Consider the following 23366-nt stretch of genomic DNA (forward strand, 5'->3'; position numbering starts at 1 on the left):
TCAAGACAAAAAATACACAGTCTGAGTCAACAGGGAATGCAGATGATCAGATGTAAATGTTAGCTTCCACAGCCTATCAGAAAAGAAATCATTTACAAAGATGATAAATATAGTGCTCACAATGAGAAAATTAGTAAATCAGAACCTCTACACAGTAAAAAATATGAAGAAGGCTTATGTGGAAAAATTACATTTCCATCTTTAGAATTATCTGCAAATTACCTAAAATTTCATTTTCAGCATTATTTCCTTTTTTTTGAGACGGAATTGCTCTCTGTTGACCAGGCTGGAGTGCAATGGCGCAATCTTGGTTCACTGCAACCTCCACCTCCCGGGTTCAAGCAGTTCTCCTGCCTCAGCCTCCCAAATAGATGGGATTACAGGCACCCGCCACCATGCCCAGCTACTTTTTTAATATATATTTTTTAGTAGAGACAGGGTTTCACCATGTTGGCCAGGCTGGTCTCGAACTCCTGACCTCAGGTGATCCTCCCGCCTCAGCCTCCCAAAGTGCTGGGATTACAGGCATGAGCCAACCACACCCAGTCTATTTCCAGTTTTTTTTAAGATTAATAAAATGGAGTCGCCATTGCTTTGTTCAACATTTCCCATTGGGTAATAACATAATTAATCTACTGAAAAGAGGAGCCATGGCGGCTCAAAAAGAAATGAGGTAATACATGTCAGCCCAACAACAACAAAATGTGCAACAGAACAGCTCAGAAAGAAAACTGAAATGGGAACCCCTGCTAAGAATTTTTCTTTGCATGAGGCTCCTGGGCCTACAACTAAACAAGTATCACACTGCCCAAGTAGCTGGAAGGCATTTCCTATTTAAGGGGTGCAACCGCTAGAAAGGAGTTCAGGCCACAGTGACTGTCAGCAAGCTCAGATTACAGCAAAACCTCTGAAGTTATTTCCAAAACATAATCAAAGCTCTCCTCTGCACAGTCACAGCAGTGGCAAATTCCTAGAACTGATTTTTGTTGCTGAGTTCAGCACTGAACAATCTCTGAGAAAGCTCGGATTAGCCAGGCTGAACAAACAAGAAACAGATCAAAAAAAAAAAATCCAGTGGAGTTTTAGCCACAACGAAATGAGTTGTCCTGTTTCACCAAAAATTCATGCACATAGCTAAGTACTCTCCTCATCTTCAAAAAAACTATAGTTGTCCAACTTTCTAGAATTCTCCTGTTTGCTAATGTTAAAACCAATGAGAGTGAGACCTCCGCTATTCTGTCCCTCAGATACACAAATAATGTATCTAAAGCAAGTACACGGTATTTGGATAAACACTGTCTATAGCCACACAAGCTGTATTATTTCTGCCCATGTTTTAAAAATTAAGAGTCTTTAGTTGAAATCCATCCCAATTACTCCGGCCCAAAGTATAGAAGAACAAAAAGTTACAGGGTTCTCTAAAAGCTTTTTGTTAAGAAATAAGCCCCATTTTAAAGAAAAATCTTAAAGGATCTATGGGAATAGATACAATTTCAGGAAGAATTTCATATCTTCAAGTTTATATTTAAGAAGAAATACAACTGGTTACATCAAATTTAATAACATATTTAAGAATAAAATGCCCTCTTTCGTTGGTGCCAGAATTTGTGTTCATACTTTGCTGTCACTAGTGGTACAGATTCCCTTCTACTAAAATTTAGCTGGGGGGGGGTTGAAAGACCTCATATGGGCTTCTCTGGGCATCGTTTCTCAAGGCTCCCACAGAGAGAAAAACCAAACAGTCACAGAATAAACTCTTATAGAGGCAGTTATTCATTTCCTGAGCTAACCCACTTCCTTCTTCACACATTTCCTTCTCTTCAACAACGTGTTTTTTGAAAGTAGCATCAAAATCATGCAAAATATACTTTTGGACCTATGGGGCCGGGATTCCAGGCAAATTCTAATCCATATCATTTTTAATATCATCACTGTATTGATACCAAATTAGAATGCCAAAGAAGTGTCGTGTCAGTAGTACAGAAGGCTCCCTGCAATGTTAATTGTGTTTCAGCAAAAGAATCTGAATCATTATGAACTAGATCCATACTGTGAGAAAACAAATGTTATTAAAAAAACTGAATGCAAAAAATTTCATGGTTCCTGACTACTCCATATGGAAAAGTATGGCATCTAACATAAGGAAATAAAGTTTTTTAACCTTTCAAATCTTAGAGAAGCTCTAATGAGTTGTTAGGTTTCTCCACTCTAAATACAACCTTGGAGATAAAAACTGGAAATCTCATCATTATTACATTTACCTATTTTATTAGACATGCACTTTCTCAATGATTATTGTCTTGACTTTGATCAAAGCTGACACAAGAAGTTGAACTAAAATGTGGCTCTCACTATTCTTCTGTGCTAATAAATATTAAACATAATTTAAAAAACAAAATCAGTTCTTACCTAAATATAAAAAGCTTTACTTAGTGACAACGAGTGATACCACAGAAACAGACAAAAGGAATAAAGTCTCTCAAAATGTTTATTTTTGTCAGAATAGCTGACGATTTTCTGTTAAGTATTTTGGTTTATTATTATAATAAGCATTTTTCCCCCTTAAAAAATCCATTCAAAATATCTCAACCATTGAGGTAAAGCACTTTAACTCAAAAAAAAAAAAGAAAAAAAAAATCCTGATTTGTTTTAAAGAAAAAAAAAAATCTTAAAATTCCTTTAGCTTGATAAATAGAAATAATCTCTTCTTGTTCTACTCTGGTGAACACAAATGTATTTTATACAGCCAAGAATCCAGTCACTTATTGGCAAGCCAAAGGTGGGAACAATTCATATTCATTTACACGTGCTACTCAAACACAGTGCGACACTGCCGTGTTCATATATACTTTTCTTTATAGTTACCAACAGTTTCCTGGCAAAGACAAAGTTTTGGAATGGCAAAAGCAACAGAAGTTTTAGATCTCAAAGCTCCAGAAAGGAATTAATCTGAGTCTTCATCATCGAGATAGTCCTCAGCATTGCTTAATGTTCGAACTGCATCTAAAAGAAAGAGGAGGGGAAAAAGCAAATTAGGGAAATTATAAACTGCTCAGATTTTAGTTTTTCATTTTCAAAGCTCTTAAATTAGAATAGAATCTTCCATCTGACACATGGATGGTACTTTCCCTGAGGATCTTTCTCTGCTTTAGATTTTCAGCCTAACCATTAAGTTTCTGTTGCCACAGAGGCTGACGACGTGTTGGTTCCATAGTCATGCAGAAGAGTTTTGGCCCCAGGTGCCATGCATCCATTTCCAACAGAAAGGCCCAGCCACAGGCGCCACGACCAACATGACACACCACCAGCAGCACTCCAGTCTGACAACTGTGCTTCCAACCTCCTCTCCCAGTGACAGCCTGAGATCTTTCCTAAAGGCAAGGTCATGGGTTAGGAAGTTAACTACTGAAGGGAAAAAGGGAAAACAAAGAATGAAAACAAAGAAGCTTCAATTTCAATGTAGAAAACACCGACAATAAAGCAAAAGGCTGAAATAGGGGGAAAAAGTTTTAAAATAGAAAAAACTGGACCCCATCAAATGTTCAAGCATCCTTGAACAGGACTTGAAAGGAAGACATCTGATCTTTCACTGTCATCTCTTCAACTGTCTAGTCAAATTCCTATAGCAACAGATTACCCCAAATATAATTTATTGGGAAAAACAGAATGCAAACACAGGCACATTGTTGAAGTTCAATAAATATATGTCTCAGCACCCAGATCATCATGGTCTGTAAGTATCACATCTCTGAAGCTTACCATACATATGACCAGTTCCAAGTATGGGGCAGGAAGTGTAAGAGATGGACCTAGAACCCTAGTCATGCCACAAAGTAAGGATCCTATAAAAGACAGCATCATGTGAAAGGGTCTGAGATTCAACTTAAAGAGGCCTCCACTAGCCCAAAGGTGGGCTATTGATAAAGTTACTAATTGGAATGGATTAAAGCGCATAAATGCACACCAAAAAGAACTCATTTTTCACCCTTTGGAGGATGACAGAGACCAGCTTATTTTTTAAAAACTCTTAAATAAAGGGCAAAAATCCAGCATTTATCCCACCCTTGCTACATTAACTATTCCACTGTGTAATAAAACAATTGATGAGGGAAAACTTTTCTTTATGTTCCAGCTAGTAACTCAGAAAGAAGTGATTTAATTAGGATATTATCATTTTGTGCTGTTTAGTAACAGATCTAGGCAATGATCATCAACGGATGTCACATCACAGGAAGAGTGACAACCAGGTATCATGTGCCCCTGATAAAAAAAAAACACAATATTCTGTATGATCTATTATTCTCTCTACTCCCAAGAAAGAAACATGATTAGGTAGGTAGGCAGGTAGACACACAGATGGATAGATAGACTGACTGATTGAACCTAAATTGGATCAAACCTTTAGCTAGCTAGCTAGATACATAGCTAGGTAGGTAGGTAAGTAGATGGATAGAACCTAAATTGCTTCAAACCTCTAGATAGATTAGATAGATAGATAGATTAGATAGATAGATAGATAGATAGATAGATAGATAGATAGATAGATAGATAGATAGAGATAGATAAATGGATGAAAGAATGAATCTAAACTGGATCAAACCTCTAAATCTAACACCAATTGACAAAAACTTAAAGGACAGAGGAACATCACAAATAACACCATGGGAATGTAGTCAGCAATGTCCAGAATGGGAAATTCAAGTGAGTTGACCCAGTTTCTTTAATAAATAAATGGTAAGGTTAAAAAGGGGGAAGAGGGGAGGGAAAGGAACTATTGCTTAAAAAATAAAGAGATATATCTACCAACCACAAACTGACCTTATGTGAATCCTGATGTAAATAAACCATAAGTAAATAAATAAGTAAAAACAAACAAAGATGTATGAGAAAATGGAAGTTTGGACAAGGACAAGATATTTGATGATATTAAGGAATTTTATTTTAGGTATGCTAATGCTCTTTTTAAAAAAAAAAGTCTTCATGTTTACAGGTTTTGGAAAATGATTGTTAAGAAAAAGAAAAGGAGAAGGGATGATCAGTACAAGGGAGGTGGAAGCTGATTTATCTTGCAAGAGAAAGAAGGAAAGAACAGAGGTCTCTTTTCTGGATCTCATTCTGTCACCCAGGCTGCAGTGCAGTGGTGCAATCACGGCTCACTGCAGCCTCAACTTCCTGGACTCAAGCGATCATCCCACCTCAGCCTCCCAAGTAGCTGAGGCTACAGGCGTGTACCACCACACTCAGCTTAATTTTTAATTTTTTTTTGTAGAGATGTCATCTCACTATGTTGTCCAGGCTAGTCTTGAACTCCTGGATGCAAGCAATCCTCCCTGCCTCCCAAAGTGCTGGGATTACAAGTGTGAGAAACCGCACCTGGCCATGTTTCAGTGACTTCACACCAGCTTCCAAGCTACTGGAAGTCTCCAGGTTGACTCTATTTTTCTCCACTCTCCTCAGGAGGAGTTCACAAGAACTGGGAGGAATATATTTTGTTCTCCCCCAAAACACACCCAGGAACTTCAGAACTTCATGTCAACTTGGTAAAACGTAGCTTTCTAAGCTAAAGCCTGAGAGACAAATAGGGAAACTCTTTCCCCTTCTACTTTGCCATCCTAAGGTCTGCTCATATTCTGTGTCCTCAGATGGTTACTTCTGTTCTTTATTTTATTCTCCCTTCTCCTATTAAAAAGAGAGGATGATTTGCCACGGTGCAGACTCTGAGTGGTCATCAAAAGACAGAAACAAGTCAGGCAAATAAATTATTTCTCCTTCTCTCCTTTCATGAACTGTTCTGAGGCAGTTTTCTCAGGAAACCTCTCACATGGTCAGGCGTTGTTTAATAAGCTGTATCTCTTCATAGCCCACTTTGGCGTAGCATGCATGGGAATGTATCTTCCTGCAGCACTGCCATCCTTCCCTAGCTCACGTTCATTTTAACTCAATCCTATCACCCTGGGTTTACACATCTCAAATCAAGAACCAGCACTTAAGACCAACCAACAAACATACAAACAATAAATAGATGATGGAGAAATAAACACAGGCACACAGATGAATCTCACAGACATAATGTAAATGAAAAGAGGTCAGTCACAAAAAGTACATACTGTTTGATTCCATTTACATAAAATTCACAAACGGGCAGAACTAATCTATGGTGAGAGAAGCAGAAGACACTGAGGGAGGAGTGTGAGAGGCATGAGGATGGCGTGTGGGAACTGTTCTCTAGCTTCATCTGGGTTGTGGTAAACAGGTGTAAAAAAATTTCATCAAGCTGTATGCTTAAGATTTATGTACTTACTTAATGTAAATTATGCTCAAATTTTTAAAAGTTGGAAAAAATTTTAAAGGGCTCAACTCTTGAGTATAACCCCCAGCCCTATATCCTAGTTATCTTCCATAGTAACTACAACATGTGAATTTTTGTACCTATTAAAAAATCCACACTGTGCTTCCAAAAGTAGACAGCAACTCACACCCGTAATCCCAGCACTTTGGGAGGCCAAAGCAGGCAGATTGCTTGAGGTCAGGAGTTCGAGACCAACCTGGACAAAAAGGTGAAACCCTATCTCTACTAAAAATACAAAAATTAGCCGGGCGTGGTGGCGCATGCCTGTAATCCCAGCTACTCAGGAGGCTGAGGCAGGAGAATCACTTGAGCCTGGGAGGCGGAGGTTGCAGTGAACTGAGATCGTGTCACTTCACTCCAGCATGGGTGACAGAGAGAGACTGTCTCAAAAAAAAAGGACAACAATATCAGAATATACCTTTTCTAACTTAAGAGTTCATGCTGACAATTAACTCTATGGCCAAATAGTCCAAACCTATTCCAATGAGGATCAATACAAATTAAAGCTTTTTTTTTTTTTTTTAACTGTATAATTGGGGAAATGAAGCAAGAAAAAACATTTTAAAAGTAACATGAAAATTGAAAAATAAAAACTCATTTCTTGGCTCTGTCTGCCAGGCCCTAAGATTACCTCATTAATGAATCCATTACCTAATCAGTTCACATTTAGGAAGGTAGACTAAACACACTTGCGGTACACAGAGAAAAGAGTACCTGCCTCCCAGCCCTGTTCTACAAAGGCTGCAGAAACGCTCATCACCTGCTTCCCTCAACTCAAACCACTCCTGAGTAAGGCTTCTGGGTAAGCTCTCTGGGGTCTAAGAAAGTTTGGTATATGCCTTGTCTATCAAAATGGAGCTCATAGCATGCATGAGATTCTGGTACCTTCAGGTCATAAGAAGCCTTACTCTTTGGTCAGGACAGGCTAAGGGCAGCCACACAACAGGAAGTCAGTGGCAGAGAAAGGAAGTTAGGCCAGAGTCCTACTTCCTGACCCAATGTGGGCAGCAAGGAGTAAGAGGTCGACCTCAAGCAGAAGTATGTCTCTCACACAGTTGCAAATATGGCTTCTGAATCATAATGTAGCTGGGGAGCACCAGCTCAGCTTATACTTTCTCATTCCCTTAGTGGAACCCATCTCCATCTATCCACGAGGAATTACTTTCTTAAAGAAAGGCTTGCACTGCCAGTGAGCTCTCATGGCTTAATTAAGGAATACCAACTGATTAACAGTTTACACTATATTCAAATTGAAGTTAAAAAAAAGAAAAGAAATCTGGAACAAAGACATATCTAGAATAAAGAACAAAAGGAGGCCGGGCACCTTTTGGTGGCTCTCACCTGTAATCCCAGTGCTTTGGGAGGCTGAGGCGGGAGGATGGCTTGAGTCCACGAGTTCGAGACCAACCTGGACAACATGGCAAGACCCCTATCTTTACATTAAAAAAAAAAGCTGGGCATGATGACACATGCCTGTAGTCCCATCTTCTCAGGAAGCTGAGATGGGAGGATCACTTGATCCCAGGAGTTTGAGGCTGCAGTGAGCTACGACTGCACCCCTGCACTCCAGGCTGGGGAACAGAGCAAGACTCTATCTAAAAAAATAATTATAATGTACACCTAAACTCTATTTTAAAAAACCACCCATAGTACTATGAATAAAGTCCAAAATATTTAGCAAAGTCTAGAATAATTTTGATTACATTTTATTGATATCCTCATTTAAAATAGAAAATATCATGGAGCTATCAAATATTATTTTAAAAAATATTTAGTGATAATCACTCATAAATACATATTGAAATGAAGGAATGAAGACAATCGTTCTCTGAAAAGGACTGTAATGGAAAGCAAGGTGATTAGAACTTGATTGCAAAGAATAAAAGAAACACAAAATAAAGGTAAAAGATTATGTTTCTCGTCTAATTTCTGTTTAATTGAGGGTATCCTATTTTGGGGGTTCTGATTAAGATCAAGGATATAGAAACAAATATTAGAATCATCTGAAGAGTTTATATTTTTTTGTTTTTTTAATATGGTCTCGCTCTCACCCAGGCTGGAATGCAGTGGTATGATCACAGCTCACTGCAGCCTCAACCTCCCAGGGCTCAAGTGATCCCCCAGCTCAGCCTCCTGAGTAGCTGGGACTACAGACCCACACCACGATGTCTGGCTAATTTTTTATACTTTTTGTAGAGATGGGGTCTCACTTTGTTGCTCAGGCTGGTCTCCAACTCCTGGGCTCAAGTGAACTTCCTGCCTTGGCCTCCCGAAGTACTGGCATTACAGGCATAAGCCACTGCACTCGGCTGAGTTTATTTCTTTTGCGCAATTCTAAGTTAATAAATCTTAGTTACGGGGCACCAGAGAAGAAAGAAGGGTTTAAAACAAATACCTGTTCCCTGTTTCTTTTTCAGGAGAGATGCACAGGCAGCATTGGTAGCCATGTCGAAGGCCAGCTTCTTCTCATTGTTTCTTAAGTCTGTTCTAGCACCTTCCCAACACAAGAAAAATCAATTAGGTGTCTTTGAAGACTATACAGTAGTAGCCAATCCTCTCTCCCCATAGCTAACCACTTTTGGCAAAACAAACTAGTGAACAACTCTGGCCCAGAAGTAAACGTTCTCAAAACAATAAACTTTCTCATGCAGTATATTTGGCATCTTTAATCAGGAAGCTTGTTGCTGCACCTGTGATAACAATTAATTCCGAGCCTTTCCCTTCGAGTCCCTTTAGAATTGCATGTGAACTTTTCAGTGAGGAGTTTATGGTCCCTGTGGAGCTTAACTTCAATGAGCCCTTTGCTTCCTCTTTTGCTCAAGAGGGTCTTTAGAAAAGACCAAGTGGGTAGTGCTTGAGGGGATTAATATTTTATATCTGTAAGTAGGTTCTCATGCAAATTAGCAGAATAGCAACACATAAAACCAAGAGGCAATTCATTATTCCCATAAGCCATCTTCTACCCACTTTTCCTTTGCCTTTATTGTGTTCAAAATTACATCAGAATTCATAAATACATTTGCATTGTTAAGGATTCAAAAATACAAATGTATGCTGAAAAAAGCACAAGTCCCATTTCATCCCTTCATCTTCTACCTACTTCTAAGGTAACCATTCTTAACAAGTGGGCGTGAGTTCTTATCTCCCTTATTTGCATCAATGCATTCATACACATATTGATATAGACACAAAATCATACTACATGTATTGGTCTGTAATTTCATGTTTTTAAAACTTAATGTCTAATGGTACTGTTTTCTTAGCAATACACATATTTGTAACTCAACCATTTAAGTATTCCATTTTGTGGATGCTCCAAAATTTAATTACTCCTGTATTGATGGGTACTTAGGCTACTCCTAATTTTCATTATCTCAAATACTCCAGTGAACATCCTTGAACAACATCTTTGTTCACATGTATTTCTGAAGAATGGTTTACTAAAAGTGGTATTAGAAAGTAAGGCTAAGTCCATTTTAAACTCTGCCAGCTACTGCCAGATTGCTTTTCATACTAGTCTCTAACGATCCTCTGAATTTATGTGGTATCAGCTGTAATATCTCCTTTTTCATCTCTGATTTTAAGATTGCTTTCCAAGAAGGCTTTAGGCCAAGCATGGTGGCTCACACCTGTAATCTCAGCACTTTGGGAGGCCAAGGTGGGTGGATCATTTGAGGTCAGGAGTTCAAGACCAGCCTGGCCAATATGGCCCATCTCTACTAAAAATACAAAAATTAGCCAAGCATGGTGGTGCACGGCTGTAATCCCAGCTACTTGGGAGACTGAGGCATGAGAATCACTTGAACCCAGGAGGCAAAGACTACAATGAGCCAAGATTGCACCATTGCGCTCCAACCTGGGCAATAGAGCGAGACTCAGTCTCAAAAAAAACCAAAAACCAAAAATAGAAGGCATTATCAGTTCATACTTTCTGCCACAGTGTAGGAAAGTGTCACTTTTTTTGCAACCACTTCCCCTTCAATAAACAAAAATAGGCCGACACAGTAGCTCATCACGCCTGTAATCCCAGCACTTTGGGAGGCTGAGGCAGGCAGATCACTTGTGTTCAGGAGTTTAAGACCACACTGGGTAACATGGCGAAACTCTGTCTCTACAAAAATTAGCCATGTGTGGTGGTGCACATTTGTAATTTCAGCTACTCAGGAGGCTGAGGTGGGAGAATCACTCGAACCCCAGGAGGCAGAGGTTGCAGTGAGCCGAGATCATGCCACTGCATTCCAGTCTGGGCCATAGAGTGAGACCAAGTTTCAAAAAAAAAAAAAGAAAGAAAGAAGTGTCCCCAAATTTAAAGGCACAGAAATATTGCATCAAGAAAAAAAAAATAGTATGTTTAATTAGTAATATAATGATCTTGTGTCAAAATCTTTCTCCTAAGCAGATTGTTCTATTCACAGTAGGGTTATATAAGAAACCTCATTCTCTCAGTGTGCTACAGGTCAAAAACTGCTGAGGGTTAACAGTTCTGTGACTAATCATATATTATATTACACTTTAGAGCTCATAGACATGATTGCTATCAGAACAGGAAATATTCAGAGAGTGATGATAGAGAAGAAACACAACCATTTCCTGAGTCCCTTTAGATGAGCACTAATAGGAATATAATGTGACCCACATATATAATTTTTAATTTTCTAACAGCCACATTTGCAAAATGTGAAATTAATTTTAATTACATATTTTATTTAACCCAGCATATCTGAAATGTTATCATTTTAACACATAACCAACGTGAAAATTACTGTGATGTTTTACTTTTTGTTTCACTACGTCTTTGAAATCTGGTATGCATTTTACGCTTATAGCACATCTCAATTCAGATGGCCTCATTTAAAGGGCTCAGTTGTGCACGTGGCTAGTGGCTGCCATATTAGACATCCAAGTCCTCAGCAAACCCTTTACAGGGCCCTAGAGTGATCCTCATAGTGTCCGGCCTTTTAGACCTGCAGCTTACATCACCAGCATACTTAAAATCTAAACCATTCCTATCATATATCCCACAATATTGCTCTGAGGATCCCTAATAAGGGTAATTCCATGACAAGTGTCTTGGGGACTCAAGCATCCTACATGATAGGCTTCTGGACTAGGGTATGGTATGGGTGGTCTGCCTGGCCTTCTTTAAGAGTAAACTAATATTTGTGGGACAAATGGATAAAGGGATAGTCGGTTTATAACTTCACTGTTTCCTCTGACTTATAAAAACAGGGGATCAAGATATCCTCTCTCGTTCACTTTACATCTAGCACCTGCTCAGCTCAAAGCAGGACACTGCAGCCACATCATTCTTGCTTATCCGTCAAGACTTCCCTGTGAGAACAGGGGCCTCCGCAACTTTACTTATACAGCTTTCTCAGACAGGATCTCCCCAACACATGTGTACACACACATTCTTTGTTTCTAAGGCTCTATAATCCTGCAGAAACGTACAATACAGTTCTTACTAAAAGTAATATACGTAATGTTAAAGCTTGCCATGGTTTCAGTTTATATTAAAAACTAACACAAACCAACACCCAGTAATTTCATTTTATCATAACTACTCCACAATATACAGGCAGAGCAAAGGTTAAACCCTATTCTGAAATAAGACTATTATTCTTCCTACCATTTCAAATGGCATAATTTGATATAGACTATTTTTCAGGGCAAGCAAAGACCAGATAAACTCAGCACAAACTTTACCTTTTGCCAGAAGCAACTGGACAATATCTGCATAACCCTTCCAGGCAGCAGCATGCAAAGCTGTGTCTCCCAACTTGTTCTAAAGTGATAAAAAGAGAAAGTACCATTTTTAAGATAGAGGGTGGATTGAAAGTACATGTTAATTTAGGTTTAACCCAATTAAACCTAAAATGGGAATGAAGTTATAGAATTCCAAAGAGAAAAGGAAAGGAGACTCAAGAGATGGGAGAGGAGTCATTTTTGGGAGATGGAATTGGATGGAGGAGTACAAGCTGACTTGGTGGAGCACGAGCTGAAAAGCAGATGCCTGCAGAGGGAGACCCAGGAGGAAGCAAGCAGATTTGAACATGCAGAAACCTGGCAGGCCAGGCGCGGTGGCTCAAGCCTGTAATCCCAGCACTTTGGGAGGCCAAGACGGGCGGATCACGAGGTCAGGAGATCAAGACCATCCTGGCTAACATGGTGAAACCCCGTCTCTACTAAGAAATACAAAAAACTAGCCGGGCGTGGTGGCCGGCGCCTGTAGTCCCAGCTACTCGGGAGGCTGAGGCAGGAGAATGGCGTGAACCTGGGAGGCGGAGCTTGCAGTGAGCTGAGATCCGGCCACTGCACGCCAGCCTGGGTGACAGCGAGACTCCATCTCAAAAAAAAAAAAAAAAAAAAAGAAACCTGGCAAAAATGAGGAAGTGGAGATTCCTGGAGGTATTAGGGCAGATATGCGGCATTGGTGGGAAAACAGAGATACTGGTTAAAAGTACTCATAGAAAGCAGAATCTCAGAACCTCTTCCCCTTCTCTTGCTGCCAGATGACCCAATAATGATGACAGATTTACTTGTTAATAAAGTAATCTGACAGTTTCCAAGTTCATGAACACTAGGTACAAGAGAAGGTAGCAAAAGGCCAAAAACTAAAGGCTGAGGGTTAGGTAAAAAACCTACGGACTGAACAGTAAGACCCCTCTCTCAGGTACCTTACGTACCCCACTGCCCAGTGTGCACACCCCCCCAGGCAGGAGACTGGAGGGTGCCTCTGGTGAAGCAGTGCAGTCCCATGTGCAGGGGAGAGAAGGAGTGTACTTTCATTAGCATTTGGGTGTCACCTAGCGAAATAGCCAGGACCTCACCAGATCGCCCTGTGAAGGAGCCCACCAGCCAGCAGACCTCACCAAGCACACACAGCTTCCAATCACTCTTAAAAATGAATGGATAAGGGCCAGGCATAGTGGCTCACGCCTGTAATCCCAGCACTCTGGGAGACCAAGGAGGGTGGATGACCTGAAGTAGGGAGTTCCAGACCAGCCTGGCCAACATGGTGAAAGCCCATCACACAGAAATTAGCCAGGCCCGGTGGCACAGGCCTGTAGTCTCAGGTACTTGGGAGGCTGAGGCAGGAAAATAGCTTGAACCTGGGAGGCAGAGGTTGCAGTGAGCTGAGATTGCGCCACTGTACTCCAGCCTGGATGACAGAGCGAGACACTATCTCAAATTTAAAAAATAATAATGAATGGATAGATAATGACATCAAGTGTTCGTGGAAAGCCTACAATATTTTAGGAAAGACCAAAACAAAATAAATGGATCTCAAAGGGAAAAAACACAGTATAGTGAATAGCCAAAAAATACAGTTTGAAAAGTTATAAATATTATATCAGCAAGATACAAGATCATATTGTGTCATGAAACAAGAAAAAGAAAGATACTACGTAAAAGTAACAATCAGAGTAAAATAAGAGCTTATACCAGACAGAATTCTAAGAAGGGCCCCCAAGGTTCCTGGCCCCGGTACAGGCCCCCTCCTCTTGACTGCGAGTGAAAGCAGTGAATGTAATAGGCTATCACTCCCGTAATTAGGCTTCTAGTCAGCAGATGTTGAGTTCATCAAAAGGGACATTATCCCAGGTGGGCCTGACCTAACCATGTGGGCCCTTAAAAACTAAAAACGATGAAGCAGCAGACAGACAATCTCCTTCCGGCCTTGAGAAAGAAAGCAAACAGCCATACTGTGAGGTGTCTACAGAGAGGCGCGGCCTCTAAAAGCTGAGGGCCTTAGTAGTACTACAGACACAAGAAAATCAATTCTTCCAACAACCTAAATACACTTGGAAGCAGACCCCAAGCTCCAGATAAGAATCCAGTTCCAGCCAATACCTTGATTTCCACCTGGGAGACCCTGAGCAGAGAACACAGCTATGCCATGCCCAGAATTCTGACGTACAGAAAGTAGAAGCTGCTAAGCCTGTGGTCGTTTGCTAGGCAGCAACAGAAAACTAATACAGAACTCTAGGAGATTAAAAAGATAACCAAAATAAAACAAAGGTGAGAATATCTCTGGGAAAAATTAAGAAAACTGAAGGTTTAATCCAAGAAGTCCAACATCCTACTAACAGGCATTCCAGAACAAAAAGAACAAAGAAGGGTCAGATAAAAACTCTAAAAAAATAATACAAGATAATTTTCCAGGCTGAAAGAGCTCATCATAATCACTGGGAAGAGATGAACGCTAAGGCACATCATCATAAAATTTTAAAACACCAACAAAAAAGTAAATACTGCTAGCAAGAGAAAAAGCAGATCACACACAAAAGAAGGGTAATCAAAATGGCACCAAACCTCTCAACAGCAACCCTGGAAACAAGAATGCCACAGAGCCATGCCTTCAAAATTCTGAGGGAAACTGTTTTTGACCTAGACTTCTGATCAGTCAAATAATCAATCCCAAGCTTCTCTTTCTCAGGAATCTACTTGAAGACGTTCTCTGACAAAAGACAGACAAGGGATCCGGAAAAATGAAGATGCAACACGGCAGAGAACGGAAGGGGTTCCCTGGAAGACAGCAAAGGGCCACAGGGACCAAGTTGCTCAGTCTGGAGAATGATGGAGTACTTCAGGAAGTATGAGTTCGGGGAGAAAAAAGAAAGCTGTTGATTATCTTACACATTTTGGAAAAGTATTATATATCAAGACTGTATAAAACAGTAGAGAAGTCACAGTGAGATAACAAAAAATGAGTTTTAAAAAGTCAGTAAGTACAGAAACAAAAAAAAAAGGTTATATAAGCAGTGAACACTATTTAGACACCCATAATGAAGTAAACGTCATATAGTAATATAACCAAAAACTGTGATGAAGTGCATTGAGGAGCAGAGGACAGGCTGGGTGCTGGGGTGCTGAAAGATGAGAGCTGGGGCAGTGACAAGCTTAACCCTTCACATACCCAACAGGAGGTCAAAGTACACATGAAGATAACGCATGGAGAGAGAGCTCTGTCAGCCTATTCCTTGGTAAGACAAAGGTAAGTACACGAAGAAAGAGCTAAAAGCTGAAAGTGACATCTGAGGAGGAGTGGGACTGGCACTTGGGGCTGTGGACAATTTGAATTTTAGCGCAATCATAATTTTTAAATTATGCGCTTGCGGTATTTTGCTACAGTACTTCACATGCCCGTAAGTTGCTCCGTACTAAAGAGAACAAGCAGGTATGTGTTAAATGATTTTCAGATAAGCAGTCTTACCTGCTGGTTCAGTTCAATATTTGGTTGAGTAAATAGCATTTCCACTATATCTGAAATTCAAAGAGAAAAGATACTTTTTAAGAATGAAAATTAGAAGCCTGACAAATCTAGGTACAATAATTTTATAAAAGCGAGAGTCTTTAAAAGAACCTTCAAGAAAATGTTAACACATTTTGTAAAATTTATAAAATAGAAAAACTTAAGAATCTAAAAAGTAGAATTATTTAGGAAAATACACTTTTTCTAATAGCTTTGGCTTTTGCATTTTCATATGACACAGGAATATTTTTACATTCATTACAATACTTTTCATTCATATAACTAACATGTTTATTAGCTGAAATAAGACAGGCTTCTTTTTAGGAGACAGTTACAAATTTTCCTTTGGCACTGCTATTTAATTTGTTGAGAGCTTCATTTCTTATTGTTGTTGAGTTTATTTCCTTTGTTATAGGGAGATGTAGAAAAGCAGTGGGTGATAAATTTTTGGCCAGGAAAAAATACATCTAAAAATTCACTTTGTCATTATTATTGATTATAACAGAAAAAGTATCAATGGAATCACTAACTTAGGCAAATGGTTGGCTTTCTCTTGAATCTAATAGTTTGCATTAAACTTAAAATGCAAATCATAAAAGCAGACCTTGTGAAAAGCTAAGCTAGGGAGCCAATTCTGATCTTTTCTTCTGTAAGATTAGACAGTGGTTTTGTTTTTATATTACTGCTGTTTTCCAGTAACCTTTCTAAGCCTGAGAGAGGAAAGGAAGTGCCCAGTCTTTCAAGTGAGAGGGGCCCATGCGGAGAGACTGGCTGACCACATTCTACCCACTGTTCTACAGAACTTCCAGGAACACGGCTTTTGGCTGGTGTTCCAAAGGATTCAAAAAGAATAGCCAGTGCTTTTTCTTTCTCATTTTTTGTAAATCTGGCTCCCGTCAGCAGCATAGAAACATATAACAAACAAAATGTTAATACCTTTGTGACCCCCGTGGCAAGCCCAGTATAAGGCAGTGCTTCCAGCTTTGTCTAAGCCATTAACACCCACTCTGTTGTCCAAACACTCTCTCAACCAGCTCAAGTTGCCTGAAAGAATTTTATTTACAAAAACACAAGAAAAAAGGCTTTCACTTTTTATTTTGCTTTTAAATAAATTTCATTGTTTCATTCTGCATGTATTTCCATTTGCAATGGATTAATCAGCAAGTAGTAAATTAAGACCTGCCCATTAATGCATTTATTATGGTACATTTTGACTTCCAGCTTATTAATGGAAAGTATTAACATCAATGTTTCTAATGATAGGTTAATGGGAAGAGTTGCCTAACTGGGTATACTTAAGGTATTTCTATTCTGTTAAAATACATATACGTGTGTGTGTGTGTGTATACATATATTATTTTTTCTTTGTGAAATTCTGGAAATTGAGGAAAAGACAATCAAACCTAAGAACAAGCAGATACTATTCATATTCATATTTACAATGCATCTTCAGCTCCTATAAGAAAGGCTAAATAACCTACTCAAAGCTGCTGCTCTTATATGTTAAACTGTAACTATTAATTTAAAATCCTCAGGCTAATGTCCCAAGTATCTAATTTACAAAGAACTTTTTAAATGTCCGTTTAGTCCTTTTACTTTTTCACAGTCCTAACCAATAATTTCCTTGTGTACATTCAGATTTCCAAAAAATCTAAAAATTGAATGAAATGGAACTCACTGAGGCTTTACAAAAACTCCCCATTATCTACAGCAAGCTTTCTTGGCAGCAGCCCCATTGGCATTTGGGGTTGGATTTATTGTGGGGGTGCTGTGTGCTGTAGGATGTGTGGCAACAACCCCTGCCTCTCCCCAAAAGATGCCAGTAACATCCCTCCAGTCACGACAGTCAACACGTCTCCAGATATTGCCAAATATCCTCAGGGTTTGTGAAAGAGGAATCACCCCTAGCTGAGGACTGCTGATCTACAGAATAAAGCCCAAGACAAGTTTGACAGTTATTTGGTCAAGGATCCTCCCCCAGGTTCATCCCTGTTGTTATGCCCTCCCTGGCCAAGTGCTCACCACACCAATGCTCTCCTAAATGCTGTACCCACCAGACCCTTCCATTCTTCTGCCCTCCAGTTACCCACCCTGGCCTCTACTCTACAGCCTGTTAAACACATTTCAATTGCTGTACTTATCATACCATATTTTAACGATCTGTTACATCTCTCTCTCCCCTGCCAGATGTTGAGCTCTGGAAGTCACGGACCATGTCTTTCGACTTGCGTCTCCCCACAACAGTGTTTCCTGACTGACGTTTTAAAATTAAAATCACGCTTCTCTAGGGTAATAGATGTTGGGACAGACTGTCTCTGGGGAAGGCAGGGATTTAACTGAGAAGGTGCAAAGGGAACTTTATAGGATGGTAGAAATGTTCCAGATCTTGATCTGAGTGTTGGTTACACGGGTGTACGCATTTGTCAAAACTAACTGAAATCTGTGCATTTTACTGTACTGTATACCTCAGTCAAAAACAATCACACCTACCTCTTTTTGCTGCTTCATGCAATGGATTGTCAATAGATTCTGCCTGCTCAGCCACTAGATTGAAAATATAAAGTGTTAGCCCAATGTTGAATTGCCACACAAATGATTTACTGAAGCCACTCATACACCACAGTCCCCCAGCTTCAGGAGTACCAGGGCCTTCAACACAGTTTCCTTTACTTAAGGTGGATAAAAAGTAACAGAAATCAAATGGATAGTTCTTGCATTAAATGAAGCTGAATGATGTGTTAAGGGAAAGGAAGCCAAGCAATAAAGCAATAACATAGTAATTAACTGGAAGTATAAACAAAAACAAACAAACCTGCATACCTGAGTTAAATGCATACTTGATATTACGCAAGTATTTAATAAAGCATAAAAATGCAAAAGAAAGCAATTTGATGTTCATTTTTACATTGTGTAGATCACTCTGCTTTAAAGATGCCTAAAAATAATTTTGAGTCTCTTGTGTGTATTTATGTAGGAGCAGATGAGGGGGGAATATTTTGCTTCCTGTATTCAGAAGGAACAATCAGCATAGCTACCTGCCTCTTAAAGAAGGTGTGTTCACTGCTGTCCTAGAATCAGCAGGGAGTGTTATTAGGAAATGGAAGAAAAAGGATTAAAACTCAGGAGCCTTGTTTATCAGTTCTGAGCTCTTTTGAGTTTATTCTGCTGACAACTAAATAAGTGTTTTATCCATTTGTCCCACTTCCAGCTAGAAGCAGCTTCATGGCAGGAACCGTGTCTCTCATCTCTCAAGGTCCCCAAACTGCCATGATAAGTAAGCATTTATGAACCTCACTGCCCCAAACATGAATTAACAAGGTCGTGTTACTCCATCACAAAAGAAAGGGCTAGTCTAAGAAACAATCTGCAAGATTGAGTTTATCAGCATTAAAAACAATTGTTTTAAGAGCTGAAGAAAGTAAAACCATAAGCGTTTCCTGGGAAACCTTGGGTTAAGAATGCTATAATGCTTTCTCTTAGGTCACACAGTCAGGCTCAAGCACATCTGGTAGTCATGACCAGTTTATTAACAGGAGGCTCATGGAATGGAAAATGTCCGAGACTGACAATGACTCCATTGCCTTCTCAGCCACAGCAGCACGCAGAAAAGCCTCAAGAACCAAAAAAATTCCAAGTGAACGAAGAATAGCTGAAGTAAAACCACTCGGCAACACTTACCATAGTTGCTTGGAATTAGTCCAGTCCTGCCTTTGGAGGTGCCTTTCCACCAGTTGGTATCACTCTGGTAAAAGAAAAGTTAAATTAAGCGGTGTGAAATCCAGACTACATTCATCCACTTTTCAAATTATTTGGCTCCTAGGGAGCCAAATCCTGTTCTACATCCTGTTCTACAAAATGTCTGTCAACCCTACCTACACCGTCAAGTTTCCTCACAGCCTAGCTGTGAGTGTCGGTCTCCCTTACCGGTAAGTTACAAATAAACGTGCATCCGCCTGCAACAAATGGAATACGTTTCATGACACAGTCCCAATAAACAAACAAATCAGAGATGATATGAAAGAGAAGAAAACAAATTACGCTAGTTTAGACTAGCTATATGATTTTGTGTCCACAGTTTCATTTCTCTTAGCTCCGAGATAGTATTTTTTATGGGGGAGGAAGTTCTAAAGATCTCTTTATATTATCTTCTTTTTGGGGGTAACTTTTTACTATAGAAAAATTTAAACTTATAAAAAAATAGAACAATGTAATGACCTTATATATACCCATTTCCCAACTGCACAAATCACTTCTTAATGATCAATATTGTTTCATATATGCCCCCACGACCTCCCTCCCCTCCTGGATTATTTTAAAATAAATTCTAGACATCATATTATTTCATTTGTAAATATTTCATTATGTATCGCGGAAACATACATACTTTTTGAAAGGCAATTATAATGCCATTATCACAGCTTAAAAGTTTTTTCCAACAATAATTCCTTAATATCATCAAATATCCAGGTCAATACTCAAATTTCCCAACTGTCCCATAATTTGGGATTCAAATAAGGGCTATACAATATGATTTGTCTTTTAAGTATCTTTTAATCTAAAGGTTGTCTCTCCATTCTTTTTTATCTCTTAGAAATATATTTGTTGAAGAATCCAGTTGGTTTGTCCTGTAGTTTCAACCTCTATGGATTTTGCCTGTTGTATCCCTGTGTTATCATTAAACATGTTCCTCTGTTCCCTGTATTGCCTATAAATTGGTCATTCGTTCTAGAGGTTTAATTAGATTCAGCTTCAATGTTTTTTGGCAAAGCTATTTCCTAGGCGGTACTGATTTCTTCCATTGGGAAACGTGTACTATCTAGTCGGCTTCTTTTCATGTTAGTAGCCTTTGATGATCATTGTCTAGATCCACTATTTCCTAGGGGCTGCAAGGTGGTGACATGCTAATTCTATCATTCCTTCTTCATTGAAATAACCTGAATACCTCTTCAAACAAAAACTTCCTCATCAACTCTCAAGTTGCCCAGATAAGAAATTCATAAAGAAAGCACAGAATAAATGGGGATTCTTCCCCTTAACGGTTGTCAGAATAAAAACCTGGTTTCCTAGCATTCTCTCATGCTGACCAATGAGATTTGTTCAGAAGTAACACTAGGAACTCATACATTTAAATGTATTGAATGTGTTTCAATTCTTGGAAGTTGTTGCCCTAATTGATGCTCAAATTGTCCTATCTTTGGCCAGTGGGAGTCTCTTCAAGTTAGTTCCCAAGTCCTTTCATTATGACCCTACTGTCTTTGGGAGCTTCCATGGTTTCTAACAAGAGGATGTTCTGGGTTTATCTTGTACCTCTGCTGCCCTTGACTTGGTACTAGCCATTTCTCAAAGAAGCCTGTTCGTTCCAATGGAAAAATAACATTATTATTGGGTTGGTCATTTTTCCTAGGCCCTTTCAAAGAACACAGCAGGGAATATTTTCATTTTATTTTAGATAAAATACAAGTGATCCTTCCAATTCAGATGAAGGAATACAGAGCTTTTCTTAAACTGTCATTAATCTTACATCTGTGTATCCTTTTCGCCATGCTGAAAATCCGTTAGCAACATCACCGACCTAATGACTCATTTGCTCTAAACCACAATACACATGCAACAGTCTCAGACTTAGCAATACCAACATTTCCCGAACAAGGGCATGATTTAAATCAATTTACCCTTTTTTGGCCAGTTCTTTTTGTCCTTCATCATATATATATTCTTCATATATATGTTCTTCATATATATATCCATATTCTACTATGGATGTTCAGTCAAATTGCTGAGTTTTAAACTTGGAATATTTCCTCTCTATGTGGTTATGTCAATTACCAGGGTACAATTAAGTTCATTTGATTCATTCTGCTTTTAATTTTTAGGGATTGCTATTTACTCAAATTTTTAACTCTGTCAAGGTTTACATCAGTTCAAAGTCAAATCCACAAAACAAGGTATAATTTTCCAAAAAGTCTATCTTCCATCTATGTCCATTATACCCTATTTCCCTCCCTCCACCTAGAGAAAGGATATTTACTCTTCATAGAATAAAACTAAATTTTACTTCACAACTCATCTTTCAATTTTTTATTTGAAATTGAGAAAAACAATTGTCTGCATGTATGTGTGTACACATACACTCTCACCCTTTCCTAGAAAAGTGAGGATATACTATCTACATTTTCTCACTTTGCTTTTTTTTCACTTAAATTACTTCATAATAGCATATAGAGATATTCCCCATTTCTTTCTATAGCTGCATAATATTTTGTTTCTGGATAGACCAAAGCTTATTCAACTCTTTACCTATTGATGGAAATAAGGTCTGTTTTCAATCTTATGCTACTATCAATTGCGCTAAAATGAACAGACTTGTACATATGTATTTCTATGTACATATACATTTAAATAACTTACAATGTTATAGCTACATAAAACAGTCTTTATATGTAGTATTACAAGATATTATGTGGACTTACCATGTCAGTAATGTAGATAATATCACCTTCCTCAAAGTATAATTCATCTGGCTAGAAGAAAAAAAAAAGTTTGACTCCATGTGATTTTTCATGAATTAGAATATAATCATTATATAGATTCAAAATTCTATCATATTCTAATAAACAATGTGGTTTTATACACTTAAATCAGCACATAAGCCATATAATAAAACACTACTGAAAATTTTTTTTTTTTTTGAGACGGAGTCTGGGTCTGTCGCCCAGGCTGGAGTGCAGTGGCGGCATCTCGGCTCACTCCAAGCTCCACCTCCTGGGTTCACGCCATTCTCCTGCCTCAGCCTCCCGAGTAGCTGGGACTACAGGCGCCCACCACCTTGCCCGGCTAGTTTTTTGTATTTTTAGTAGAGACGGGGTTTCACCGTGTTAGCCAGGATGGTGTCGATCTCCTGACCTCGTGATCCGCCCGCCTCGGCCTCCCAAAGTGCTGGGATTACAGGCGTGAGCCACAGCGCCCGGCCTACTACTGAAAAATGAATACATGAATAGATTTTTTTTCCCATGATGAACTTCAAAGAATTACATAAAGATTCTCCACACACATTTTGTATTCTTCTACAACCAAAGCAAAACATTTATATATCAAAATAGAATATTAATAAAACTTCTTCCTTGTAGAAATTCTAAAAGGTGGTATATTGCTTTTCATAAAAAGATAAATGTCTAGAATTAGAATCATGAAAAACAGCCAGAAGCTTGGTTTTCTCTTAAACAAGGCCTCAATCCTTGAACACTTTAAGATCAACATCTGCTATCTGCTTATTATGAGAAAATCATTATTCTAACTCTTCATGTTCAGGGAGAATGAACATTTTCTGTATGAGAAAAGTTAATATGTAATTCAACCATTAATAAAGCTAAAGAGCTAAAAGATAAGAAGCAGTAACTCAGCCAGTCCAGAAACCCCAAGCAGCTCTAAGGAGTTGGCTAATTACACCGACCATATGTGCTCTGGCCTGTACCAACCAAACGTTCTAAAAACTTTCTGAGGCCAGGTGTGGTGGCTCATGCCTGTAATCCCAGCACTTTGGGAGGCCGAGGCAGGTAGTTCATGAGGTCAGGAGTTCAAGACCAGCCTGGCCAAGATGGTGAAAAGCCATCTCTACTAAAAATACAAAAATTAGCTGGGTGTGGCTGTAATCCCAGCTACTTGGGAGGCTGAGGCAGAGAATTGCTTGAACCCGGGAGGCAAAGGTCGTGGTAAGCCGAGATCATGCCACAGCATTCCAGCCTGGGTGACAGAGCAAGACTT

The 23366-nt window shown here is 39.0% G+C and overlaps 1 protein-coding gene across 3 annotated transcripts in view; it reads right to left on the reverse strand.

Annotated features, from left to right (window-relative positions):
- Nucleotides 1–2470: 2470 nt before the first annotated feature.
- Nucleotides 2471–23366, reverse strand: part of OSTF1 (osteoclast stimulating factor 1) — a 57893-nt gene continuing 36997 nt past the window's right edge. For all 3 annotated transcript variants that reach the window (XM_011947018.1, XM_011947017.1, XM_011947016.1), the window contains exons 3-10: nucleotides 22076–22126; nucleotides 19284–19347; nucleotides 18096–18149; nucleotides 16542–16649; nucleotides 15567–15616; nucleotides 12056–12134; nucleotides 8745–8843; nucleotides 2471–3003 (exon numbers count right to left, since the gene is read on the reverse strand). In XM_011947018.1, coding sequence (XP_011802408.1) covers nucleotides 2945–3003; nucleotides 8745–8843; nucleotides 12056–12134; nucleotides 15567–15616; nucleotides 16542–16649; nucleotides 18096–18149; nucleotides 19284–19347; nucleotides 22076–22126 — 564 coding nt within the window. In that variant the 3' untranslated portion in view covers nucleotides 2471–2944. The remainder of the gene's footprint in view (nucleotides 3004–8744; nucleotides 8844–12055; nucleotides 12135–15566; nucleotides 15617–16541; nucleotides 16650–18095; nucleotides 18150–19283; nucleotides 19348–22075; nucleotides 22127–23366) is intronic.

This window comes from Colobus angolensis, unplaced genomic scaffold (genome assembly GCF_000951035.1).
Source record: "Colobus angolensis palliatus isolate OR3802 unplaced genomic scaffold, Cang.pa_1.0 Scaffold257, whole genome shotgun sequence".
In the NCBI taxonomy this organism is placed as follows: domain Eukaryota; kingdom Metazoa; phylum Chordata; class Mammalia; order Primates; family Cercopithecidae; genus Colobus; species Colobus angolensis.